Source organism: Balaenoptera borealis (assembly GCF_965194805.1).
Source record: "Balaenoptera borealis genome assembly, chromosome: 18".
In the NCBI taxonomy this organism is placed as follows: domain Eukaryota; kingdom Metazoa; phylum Chordata; class Mammalia; order Artiodactyla; family Balaenopteridae; genus Balaenoptera; species Balaenoptera borealis.
In genome coordinates, this window is record NC_138877.1 from 65578354 (window position 1) to 65590969 (window position 12616).

At 36.9% G+C, this 12616-nt stretch overlaps 1 protein-coding gene across 2 annotated transcripts in view; it reads right to left on the minus strand.

Annotated features, from left to right (window-relative positions):
- The window catches only part of UGGT2 (UDP-glucose glycoprotein glucosyltransferase 2), a 183971-nt gene that overhangs the window by 32058 nt on the left and 139297 nt on the right, over positions 1–12616 (minus strand). For both annotated transcript variants that reach the window (XM_082366069.1, XM_082366070.1), the window contains exons 30-32: positions 9186–9270; positions 3948–4030; positions 1409–1507 (exon numbers count right to left, since the gene is read on the minus strand). In XM_082366069.1, coding sequence (XP_082222195.1) covers positions 1409–1507; positions 3948–4030; positions 9186–9270 — 267 coding nt within the window. The remainder of the gene's footprint in view (positions 1–1408; positions 1508–3947; positions 4031–9185; positions 9271–12616) is intronic.

A 12616-nucleotide genomic window follows, 5' to 3' on the forward strand; every position in this document is an offset into this window, starting at 1 on the left:
TAATTGGTAGTTTTCACTATGAATTATGGAGAAATAGTGACGTATCTTCAAATATTATGGCTGCTCAGCAAGTATGTAACGTATAAGAATATGATATATGTATATATACACATATATTGTATACACATATGTGTATATATATATATATATATATATATATATATATATACCCATATATATATATACCTGGTATAGACTAAATTGATTGCTTTTTGTTTGTTCCAGCTGACAAGAGAAAGAAGCTAGTCTGAAACAGTCTTTTGTTTAGTTAAACTAGCGTCTAATCTTGGCTCTGTTACTGTGTCATTAATAGCAGGTGTGTAAACCTTGAAGGGCTGAACAACATGTCTATTTTGATAAAGTCACTGGACAGGCCATTTGTTTTGCTATCCTAGACCTCTGATTGGAGAAAATACAGATGTATCTAAAGTACATCTTAAAATATCAACACGTATTCAAACATTTTCGAGGCGTTCTCTGTGATCCTTCTATATAAGCAGTTAAAAAATAGCCCTTTGTAGTTATAAATATTGCTTTCCTCCTCTCAGACTCCTCCCCCTTTTTATAAAACATGGTATTTCTTCACCAGGAAAGGAAAATTTACTATATATTCTTTTTTTTCCTCACACATCTTATTACAAAATATGTCCATTTTCTAACCTTAAAGAATAACAATATTTCAAATCAAACACATGGAATTTCACTGTATTTAGAAAATATTCCCTCATAATTTTAGGTAAAACAACAAAAAAAAGCAAGGTGCAAAAGCACTATGTACTTTGTTACTATTTGGGTAAAAGGGAGTTAAAAAAAGAAAAAATACATATTTGGGCTTGTCTATACATATATTTGGCAGGCTATGAAAATAATAACATTGGTTTCCTGTGGGAAAGGGAACTGCGTATCAAGGAAAACAGAGGTGGGAGATTTTTTTTTCCACTGTAATTTATTTTTTTATTTTTTATTTTTTTTTACGGCCATGAAATTACCAGTGGTCTTTTTATTTAAGGTAATAGAGGCTTCTTTTAATTTTTTTAAATTTATTTTATTTTTATTTATGGCTGTGTTGGGTCTTCGTTTCTGTGCAAGGGCTTTCTCTATTTGTGGCAAGTGGGGGCCACTCTTCATCGCGGTGCGTGGGCCTCTCATTATCACGGCCTCTCTTGTTGCAGAGCACAGGCTCCAGACGTGCAGGCTCAGTAATTGTGGCTCACGGGCCCAGTTGCTCCGCGGCATGTGGGATCTTCCCAGACCAGGGCTCGAACCCGTGTCCCCTGCATTGGCAGGCAGATTCTCAACCACTGCGCCACCAGGGAAGCCCTCTTTTATTTTTTTAAACTTTAAAAATTCTTTTTGGACCATGTAAATGTATTACTTTTCAAAACATTAAATAAAAAAATATACCTACCTTAAAAAGCGTTCATATAAATGGCCAGAAGCAACTGAAAAAATGTTTAGAACGTCTGTTTCCTCATTGTCTTCTTTTTTATGCAGCCTCCTTGCGAAACTTTGAATGAAAAAGAAGTGACCGTCATTTTCTTAATACACATCTGCAAACTTTACATACCTAAATAAAATATTAAATTTGATAAGAAATAAAAACAGGAAGGCTTTTCAAAATGAATGGTTATTACATTGTAAACAAGTACTTATCCTAAAAATTATGAATTATTTAAACATGTGACAATATAACTTGAAGTTGTATGACTTTTTAAAATTGGACAACATAGAACGCAATTATATTTTCTCTAGGTTAATGAGATAATACCTTTGAATCTTTGTGAGTTACAAAAGTTGTTTTAAGAGCAGAGAATGAACTGTGGCATGCCATGGCTATATGCAACATACTGAGGCTTCAGGAAGGCCGATCGTGAGGGAGGAAACAGAACGTGCAAGTGTTAACAGTGGCACACCAGAACTTCCGTCTGTGCTACCAGGGGAGGCCCCTGAGTGCTGTGGACGTGGCTTCCCAGGATAAGAGGCTGTAAGAGGCGCCCGCAGCTTAGAGCTCCTCTGGCCAGGGGTAGCCTCCCCACAGGCTGCGGGGACCTCTGTGCCTTGGGCACGTCCCCAGGAGGGATAAGGCAGCACTGGGGAGCCACATCCATTCGCCGCAGCTTCATCTGGGCCCAGCTGTCCCTGTCGCCACTTTCTGGACCCAGGCCAGCCTTCGATATGCCCCACCTCATATACAAGAGCGACTGAATCTTATTTGGGGTATTCATAATGTATCGTTTCTTCTTTTTCCTATTTAAAATTTTTATTTAATTAGAAATCTCATTTCTATACGCACAGATATTTAAAATGACTGATTTTAGAAAACTAAACAATTCACAATTGACATGGAATATATTTTGCCAAATAAGAATTGTTATGGCAGATGTATTCTTGAAATGTTTTCTCATTGTAATCCCCCAAATAAGAAAAATACACAGTTGATTCAGGGAGGAAAAAAAAAAAGTCACTTGAAGTTAGTATTAAAACTGAGATAAAAAAGTGAAAACACTGTAACATACACTTATGTATCTGGAGGAGTTACCGTCCCCCAAACTTACCTTCTCTCTTTCTAACAAAGCAGCATTTTGTTTTGGTGTCCTCTCTGTGTAATAAGTGGCTAAGCCATAGTTTAACAGTTACCTTTACTCCTCCTTGTCTCTACCTTCTGATTTTAATGGAAGCTCATGAACAGATACTCTTTAAAATGCCCAGATTCTGTTACATTATCCCCTGTCAAACAAACCTACCCTGAAGTCATCTCAAAGTAGTGAGTTCGAGCCTTTCTTGATCAGTAACCAGTTCAATGCACATACTGGGACGGTAACACGATTCTTCCTATCAAACAAGGAGTCAACTATAGAAAAAGAGGCCTAAACTGGGCAAAATCCAAAATGACGGGAGTGCTTCTGATTAGTATAACAAAATCTGCTTAGGTTGTTGAAGCTATTTGGCCTGAAGTTTCTATTTCTTATCTTTGATAAAAATGATCAATAGTTCTCTATCATAATTCAAATTAAATTCAGATCTCTAAAATGGACTTTCAGAGTTGTTTACAATGTGGATCTACAGCAGCCCACTTCTGTGTTTGCCCACCTAACGCCCTTTACGCTTCTAGTCACAATAACTTGGTATTGTGGGCAGCTGGGTGGGTGAGTAGTTATTCCTCCTCTAATTTCATTCTACGAGGTTTAGGCAGGATGGGCCTTCTTGCTGGCTCTAGAGGTAGTCACACGACCCAAGCTTAGTCAGTAAGTCACAGGGATCAGTTCAGTCTGGTATACAAGGCAACAGCTGGGCCAATGAGTCAGACTTGGAACTTGTGCTGGTAACTATCTGGAAAGAGGCAATCTCTTCCCATGGGAGATAGACGGCAAGCTCTTTCTTGTAAAAGTCTGTCTGAAAATGAAGGAAGCATAGATAATAGAACTAGGCGTTGGAGAAAGAGTTTCTGGACTACATCACCTGAATGCCCAAAGGCAGTTCTACTCCTGGACTCTTTAGATATGTGAGCCAAAATATTCCTTTTTTGCTTAACGAATATAGGTCCCAACCTAACTTAAAGATTCCCCCTTATATTCAATACCCCAGCTAACCTGGGCTACTTCCTGTTCCTTGAGAAACGTACCCAATCGTTTTGACTTCACGTAACCAGGTACCTTCACTCTGTCTCCTGTCCATCCTTTAGAACGTATCTCAGCCACACACTCCTCCAGAGCCTTTTCTGAGGTTCCTCCTAACTCGATATAGACTTTCTCTCCCTTGGTTTGAACAGCCCTTTATGTTCAGTTGCCTTATAGCTCCAGTTTCCTGTCTTACATCAGTAACATTTATGTATTTGTCTTATCCTTTCTAGAGAAGATCTGTGCTTGACTTAAATGTTTACCATCTGCCGGGCTTCCACAAACTAGACTCCTGATGGGTCTATAGTTAAAATATTCATTAGTAATCACCTTTTAATGGAATCCCACACTCCTTTTTTTTCATCTTTATCAGAAAGGATATCTTCCTGAATTCTGTCTGGCTTTTTTTGTACCTAGATAGCATGGTAAAGAAAAACTTTAGAATTTTGTAGATTTAAATATTATGCTGCATGGTTAGAAATATATGGACAAGGTGACCCTTGTAAATCTAAGATAGTTGTAGTAAATGAAGCCAAGAAAGATCTTAGTATATTATAGACACAATCTGATTTCAACTATCAGTTCAGCCTCTTGTTTTTGGTGGCTACCTCCATATACTGCTAAATAATGTGCTTATACTTGTATTTACTGAATTGTCAACTGTGGATGTTATCTACTGTATATCTGATTCATGGAGTTTAGGCATTATTCATTCTTTGTAACAAAAGATGAGCAGCTTACTTATATCACCCTTCCCTTCCCCTCTGTCTGGAGGTTTTGGTAATACTATCTTTATCATTAGTTCTTCTACTGAGTATTTTTGTAACTTTAAATAATGCTTAAATCTGTATTTTTTATTCCAACAAATTCAAGTTTCTCTTGCATGGCCTGTTATAAGGATACTAATATCTCTACCTTTTCCCTCTGCCTCCCAACTTACATTAGCTAAAATTTTACTTTACCATTGTAAGTATGGATAATATTTACATTTAGCTTGGTAAACGTAACTGTATCTTTTGCACTATGCTATGTTTATTCTACAACTTGAAAATCCGTAAAAAGTGCTTATTGTGACACTGTAAATACAACACACTGAAGAGCTGAAAGGCTGCTACGATTACATTTCCTCCACACAGTTATGAGGATGTGACCACCCTGCCCTCCTAGGAGACTCCTGGTTCACATGGATTCTGTTTTCTCACATTTCACCAATACAGAAGTATATTTTTCTTGGAATTTTATTATATTTATTTTTTCTTGTGGTGAGATATACTTCTTCTTTACCATATACCTAATATTTTCCAGTTTATTATTCTTGTTACTTAACTGTCTGGAATTCCTGTCTTCTTGAAGACATTTTTCTTGGGGCTTAACAATTAACTGCCTCTTTCAAGCTTTCTTTGCGTTGGTTTTTACATTGATTTCACCATTTCTTAAAACACCTATTTTCCTCTTTCTTTTTCTTCCTCTTCATTGTGCTGGCAAACACCTTCAAGAAGGGGTGTGAAAGATAATTTTTCTAAATCTTCCATCTTCAGAGAATATTTGCCTGAAGAACCCTAGATTCAAAGTAATTTTCCTCAAAACACTGAAATCTTTGTTTTGTTGTCTTGAAAATGAAACATCTGATGCTAGTGTTAGTGTCATTCTATTGCAGTGACCTGCCTTTTCTCCTTGGTAGTTTTTAGGATCTTGTGTGGGCCATTTTTCACTCATTTGTGGACCTCTTGACATGAACGTGTTTATATTTCTCTATCTGTGGGGTACTTTCCTTCCTCCATTTTCTGTTCTTCCTTCCTGGAATTCCTATTAGTGGGCTACTGGAGTTCATGGGCTGAACCTTTATCTTGCTTATCTTTTCTCCTCCCTTTTTCCTGTCCTTTTGTGTAATTCTGAGAGATGGAAGGTGAGCAGATAAAACTGTTACTAAAAAACAACTGAAGCACCTAGGTAAGGTTAGGCTGTAGAACGTTTGCTTCAGGTAAGGCATGATTATCACCCTCAAAGATTTGGTGGCTTTGGTGAAAGAGTCAGACCTCCTCTATACCAGGGACCAACAGGTAAAATTAGAGCCAATACAGAGAGTGAAAAAAAAACCAGCTCAAGAAAAAGAAAACAATAATTTTTCAATGATCAAAATTCCTCAAAGATGAGACATCCCCAGTCTCCCAGCAGAAATAATATTTTTCTCTCCTGTTTGTAGGGCTAGGATAAAACTAGCTGGAATGCTGGTCCTAAAAGGCTTGGGGTGAGTTAGTAACTTAAGCAGCTGGTCTGAGTTTGTGGGGTTTTTCATCTGGAATGGCCAGAAGGAAATGTATCAAGGACAGAGTATAAGTTTCTCTTCCTGAGAAAGGAAGTCAAAGTCAGTAGAGGAAAAATAGTATCAAAGATGAGTATAAACATGTATAACTGATCACAGGATAAAGAGCAGAGGTGATAAGAAACCGGTTATGATGTGGGATGCAAGGTAAATTTTGATGATTTGGTAGTTTAGAATCTATGCAGTATGTAAGGTGAGAGTTCTGGTAGCCTACCATTATTAGATTATAGAGATTCTGGCAAAATGGGTGTTTTCTAGTTATCTTTGCATATTAATTTCTACTCTACTGCATTGTAGATGGAGAACATACTCTGTATGAGTTCATTCTTCTGAAATCTGTTGAAACTTGCTTTTCAACTAAACGTAAAGCTAATTTTTATCAATGTCTTCTGTGTCTGAAAGATTGTTCATTTGGTGTTATTGGCTATTGTGTTCTATATACATCTATTAGGTCAAGATTTATAATCACACTGCTCAAATCTCCATCTCTAATGAGTTTTTGGTCTGCCTGTTATATCAAGTACTGAGAGACGTATGTTAAAAATATCCCAGTATTATAGAGAATTGCCAGTTTCTCTTGGTAATTCTATTTCTGCCTTATATACACATATAAAGTAACCTTCTTTATCTTTCATAATGTTGTCTTAATATCGCTGATATTAGTATAGCCGTACAAGCTTTGTTTAGGTTAGTATTGGCCTAGTATACTTTTGCCACACTTTTATTTTAATCTTTACCCTGAAACTGTATTGTTATATATTAGGTGTTCCTTCTTGCAAACACAGAGTTGGGATTTAAAAAAAAATCCAGTCTGACAATCTTAGTCTTTGGACTGGAACATGTAGTCCATTTACATTTAATGTAATTGGGTTAAATTCTAACTTACTATTTTGTGCTTCTTCAATGGCACATGTATTCTGCTTTATTTCTTATTTCTTAGTCCATTTATATTAATTTGCTTCATTCCATTTTCCTCTTCACTATGACATTATGCCTTGTTTCTATTCTCTTAGTGGTTATCTTAGAAATGTAAAGCATTCAGATTTGCCCTAAAGCCTAAAAGTAATCATAATCCTTGTCCTGGTCAATATAAGAACTTTATATGTTATTATATACACCCCTATTTATATAATGCCTTAAATGCTATTGTTGTTTTTTAATTGATTTTTAAGATCCTAAGACATTATTGTTGTTTTATATATTCACTGTTCACAGATTCATCCACATAGTTGCCATTTTCTTTTCTCTTCATTCTTTTTTCAAACTCAGATCTTCCAACTGAGATAATTCTTTTTCTGCCTGAAGTATACCATTTAGAATTTCCTTTAGTGTGAGCATGCTGGTGGCAAATTCAGTTTTTTATTTGTCTGAAAATACCTTATGTTTTTTCTTGAAAAATACTTTTCAGGGTAAATTATACGAGGTTGGCATTCCTTTTTTCTTTCAGTGCTTTTAGGTATCATTCATTATCTTCTGGCTTCCATTATTACTGCTGAGAAACCAACTGTCAGGCTAACTATAGTTCTTTGAAGGTAATTTTCCTTTTTTCTTCTGGTTACTCTCAAGATTTCTCTTTGTCTTTTGTTTTCTGAAGTTTTATTAACAAGCGTCTAGGTGTAGATTTCCTTTTCATTATCTTGCTTGGGAATCACTCGACTTCCTGAATATGCAAATTAGTACCTTTCATCACTCATGAAAATTCTCAGCTATTATTGCTTCAAATAATACCTGTACCTCATTCTGTCTTTTGTCACCTTCTGGAACTCCATTTAAATGGATTTTATTTTTAAACACTCATAAAAGTACTTCATAAAGCTAAATTATCTTACCCTTATGGTAGACCTATAAGGAGGGTTTCATCATTAATTCCTATTATAGATAAGGAAAATGAGCTAGAAAGAGGTTAAGTAATCTGTCCAAGGTCACACAGCTGAGTGGCAGAGCCACATTTAAATCCAATCCTGGTATCTTAGATTTCTCACTCTATTCTCTACGCCTTTTATATACTCTCTGCTGTAGTTTCCTCTTTTTTAAGGTCAGTTGCATTTGGGATATGTCTTTTGGTCTATCTTCCAACTCACTAATTCTCTCTTGAGGCCTGTTAAAGCCACCCACTGAATTCTTTGCTCATTGTATTGCTCAGTTTTAGAAGTTCTACTTAAAAAAAAATCAGATATGCACTTTTTATAGTTTTTTATTCCCTGCAATTGTTTTCAAGCCTGTCTTTTATTTCTTTAAACACTTTAGGCATAGTTGTTTCAGTGTCTGTGTCAATAATTCTAACATATGGAGTGTTTGTGCATCTGCTCTCTGTTATTTGCCGTTTCTGTTGGTTTTCTTTGTTTATTTGGATATAGTAGTCTTATTCCAGAGATATATGGATGTTTCTGTCAGATGCCTGTAAAACCTTATTAATCTGGAGCCATTTTAGTGCAAATTCAAGGCTCAGGGTTCCTTTGATTTCTTAGGTGATACCAATTTGGGCTAAAAGACTGCGTGGTATACTTTACTATGGTTCATCCTTACCCTGAAGCTATAGCCAGCTTATTGCAGAGAGGGTCTTCTAATAGATTACCCACTTTATGTGGGTCTAGGGTTTTAATTTCTGTCCTTGCAAATTAAATCAAAATGACAGTTCAAGTGTACCAGGTTGAACAAATGTTTTAGGGCAACAGCAGCTTTCCTGGGATAAGAGAAGCTTCGGTGCTTGCTTACTTCACTAGGCTCTCATTTTCCCTTTAATTTTGGTTTTGTATTTCCTTATTATCATTACTGTCAGCTCCTCAGTGCTTTTAAAATTTTTAAATAACATTTCGCCCAGCATTGTTACTGATTTTAAGGTGAGTTTGTCCAAAAGAACTAAACCTGCCATCATTAAAAACTTTTCTGGTTTTTGAAACATCACTTTTTTTTTTTTTCCTGTTGAAAGTGGTAACTTTTCAACCTGCACTCCTGATCTCATCTCTGAAGCCTAATTTATAACATAATTTGGTTACAAATATAGTAGATACAGTAGACACATCATAACTTTAAAAAAAAATCATTTCTTCTCTTCTATCTTCAAGCTCTCTGCTTTCCCTTCATGATTTAATCCTCTTCTTCCTTTCATTGCCAGAGTTCCAATATGACATTTTAGGTACTAAAACTGTGAAATCAGTCGTAAAATAAAAATTAATTAATTAAGGACAAAAAAATAATACTTAATATTAAGAACAAAGCCTATAAAAAGCTTTGGCCTCACACACTTGTACTTCCAGTATTTTGCTTTTGAAGCTGTTTAACACAACAATGACATCTCCTAGGTCTGGTTGAGAGTCAGTTTCTTCATGCCTAGAAGCAGAAAAAACATGTAAATATCTATAATCAATTTAAGAAAAGACATACAATTATGATGGTACAAATAACAGAATAAATTCATTTTGCAATAGACATAAGTATAATATCATTTGTGTATATGCCATATCTGCTGTTTCTATAGTCAATTAAGATATGCTGCAATACACTACAGTTTTCAAAATTATCCAATTTTAACTTAATACAAATTAAGATCGTACAAAAATAACTCACTAAATTTGATATCACCTAGTCACTCAGAAAGCACAGATTATAGCTTATCTTTATTACTGCATACTAAAATTATCACAAAAGTCAGATCTTTCGTATCTTTCATATACTGTAATAATTAAAATATGAAACATTTTCTAGACTTTAAAATAAGTTGTTTATATAGCATAATCAAAGGAAATCTACACCATACAACTACTTTTCAATATCTACTAGCCATTTTCAAATGCCAAAATTTGAAGTATGTCATTAAACTTATAAGACTGAAAATGTGTCTGCCATGTCTATCTGCATCACTTGGATCTATTTTATATTACACATTATGTAGTTCATAGTCTAATTTTCAACACTGCATAAATAAATCAAATATGACAGCTTTGCTCAAAAGTTTTTTGATACTATTTTCACTATGAACTGAAAAATGCTACTGTAAAAAGCATTTACCGTAAAACTGAATTTTTTCAAAGAGGGAAAGCAATCAGATGTCAAATTAGTGGATACTTTGCATTCAGTCAGACTTATAACATACGCTTGAAAATTTTTCTAAAACATAAACCTGGGGATTCTAGGGCTGTGCCGACTAACACGTCTCTGACTCTCACTCCCAGTTCCTCAGATGAGGTGCTAACCCGCAGCAGGAGGCACGGCCACTAGACCACTAGAAAAAAGGAAGTATTCCAACTTATGAAGTAGAAATGTCAAATCTCTTAAAAACTTGCAAGAGCTTCCAGTCCCCAAATGTTGCTCAAGGACATCAGCAACTTTAGCCGTCGGATCCACCGTCCACTGAGACCAGAACAGAGGCTGCACAACACTGCAGTTAGGCCCGGACGAGATCTAAAGCAACTTCCTCCATCCCAGATGGTAGAGGTAGTAGTGATGACGATTCCTGTTTTACTTCAGGCACTATTTTAAGCACTTTAATAGATATTAACTCATTTAATCCACACACCCATCCTCTGAGGAAGGTACAATAATTATCCTAGATCCAAACTAAGCCCAGGTAGTCTGGCTCTTCACGACTGCGCTATTACACCTTTATAAGTAACACTAAGCAACTAAAAATCACTGGATACATGAAGACAGTCAGCCATTGAAATGAAGGGAATAAGCCAAGAAGTCAGAGGACATGGGCTTCATTGATAAGGAATTAATACAGGGGAAAAAGAGAAGCATTCAAATAATTTATATTCTCAATAAGAGATGTGAGAGAATATTTCTCAGTAAAAGCCATTTACTTCAAAATGAAAGGATTCATTACACATCAGGAAGTTATTACTTTAAAAAAAGGATGCACACATATTTTTCCTGGAATTCTAAATATAAATATCATTTAGTTTTTTGTAAATGAAAAGTTAATCACACTGCCTCTCATTTTGAATCCAAAACACTGGATGGCAGAATATGATGATGAAGTCTTGTTTCAAGCGTTCTGAGGAGAATTATAATCAGTACTATTATCAGTACTTAGAAAATAAGCAAAAGAAAGGCAAAAACATTTTCAGGCTTTTAAAATCAAGAGTATACCCCTAATGTTTCTATCGAAAATATTTGTAGAAATCTGGTGCATATCATGATATGGCAGGCAGTATCCATTCCGCCTTTTAGCATATACTGCAGAGGTTAGAAAGCTAAAAACTCTTTTTTTGTTTGTAGATTCTTTTTCAGCTATGGTTCTGGTTAATAATTAGATTCTACTAAACAGATACATGTGCATGTGATTTGGAATTTACAAGTACGGGAGGGTCAATGCAGTGATGCCTGTTTTCTTTGGGCAAGCAACGTCATGGAGACATAGAGGTTGTCTATGCCAGGGTTCCAGTGTGCAAACTCAGCTTTCTGGGGAACTGAGAGGGAGTTGACGTGTTGGTGGAGCAACTTCATGCTTTCTCACTCTTCTGATCATGGGAGAGGTAGCAGCTCTTTCTGGTTAGTGAGTTCCTTGGCTGGTCCCAGGAGCCGGCTCTCCTGGAGAGCTAGCTCCTCCAATCCTTCCTAGTCCAGTCAAAAATCCATTTCCGCAGGGCTTCCCTGGTGGCGCAGTGGTTGAGAGTCTGCCTGCCAATGCAGGGGACACGGGTTCGAGCCCTGGTCTGGGAAGATCCCACATGCCGTGGAGCAACTAGGCCCGTGAGCCACAGTTACTGAGCCTGCGCGTCTGGAGCCTGTGCTCCGCAACAAGAGAGGCCGCGATAGTGAGAGGCCCGCGCACCGCAATGAAGAGTGGTCCCCACTTGCCGCAACTAGAGAAAGCCCTCGCACAGAAACGAAGACCCAACACAGTCATAAATAAATAAATAAATAAATAAAAGAACGTGAATTTCTTTAAAAAAAAAAAAAATCCATTTCCCCGTGTTAACTCCATCTCTGATATGGAAAGTCAGCCACCCAAACAAAAAATGAATGTGAAAGGTGAAAGACACATACAAAACCTATGATCAATAGTGAATTTGGTCAAGCTTATATTTAACTAATGGCAATGTGATGGTAAAGATCTAAACGTTTGGGGGGTGGGGTACTAAAAAGATGCTAAAATGCTTCAACTGAGGCACTTGAAAGGAGGAAAGGAGTGTGTGAGATGAAGGCTGAAGAGCGTCTCTGGAGAAGGCTGTTGCCAGGCTGTGAGTGTGCACCTCTACACGCCCCCTGGGGACGTGTGGGGAGCATTACCTTCTAATCCTAAATTCAGTAAGGTAGATGCTTTAAGGGGAAAGCACTTTGCAGTGCACTTTCCTGAAGTTGCGAGACACAGAGGACTGCATTTGGCTCTTGTCTGGGAAAGTTAAAATGGACCATGGACTGATATTTGAGGACTGACCTATTACCACTCTTACTGCCTTTGAGACTGGCCTGCACTCCTAGTTTGCTAGGCAGGTGATGTGTAAGTATTGCTCATGGATCAGAAGTAGCCAAGCAGGAGAGATTTGGTTTTGTTATCACAGGGTAGTCATGCATCCTGCCAAACTAGCAACCTGGAGATATGAGGAGACCTCAGCAAAAATACGCTGTGGGTATAGCACAGGATGCCCAGAGACCGAGGAAGATGATAGAGAAGCCACCTGGAATAGAGATGCACCAACTGGGACCAGGGAATCAAAAGAGAGTGAGGTGC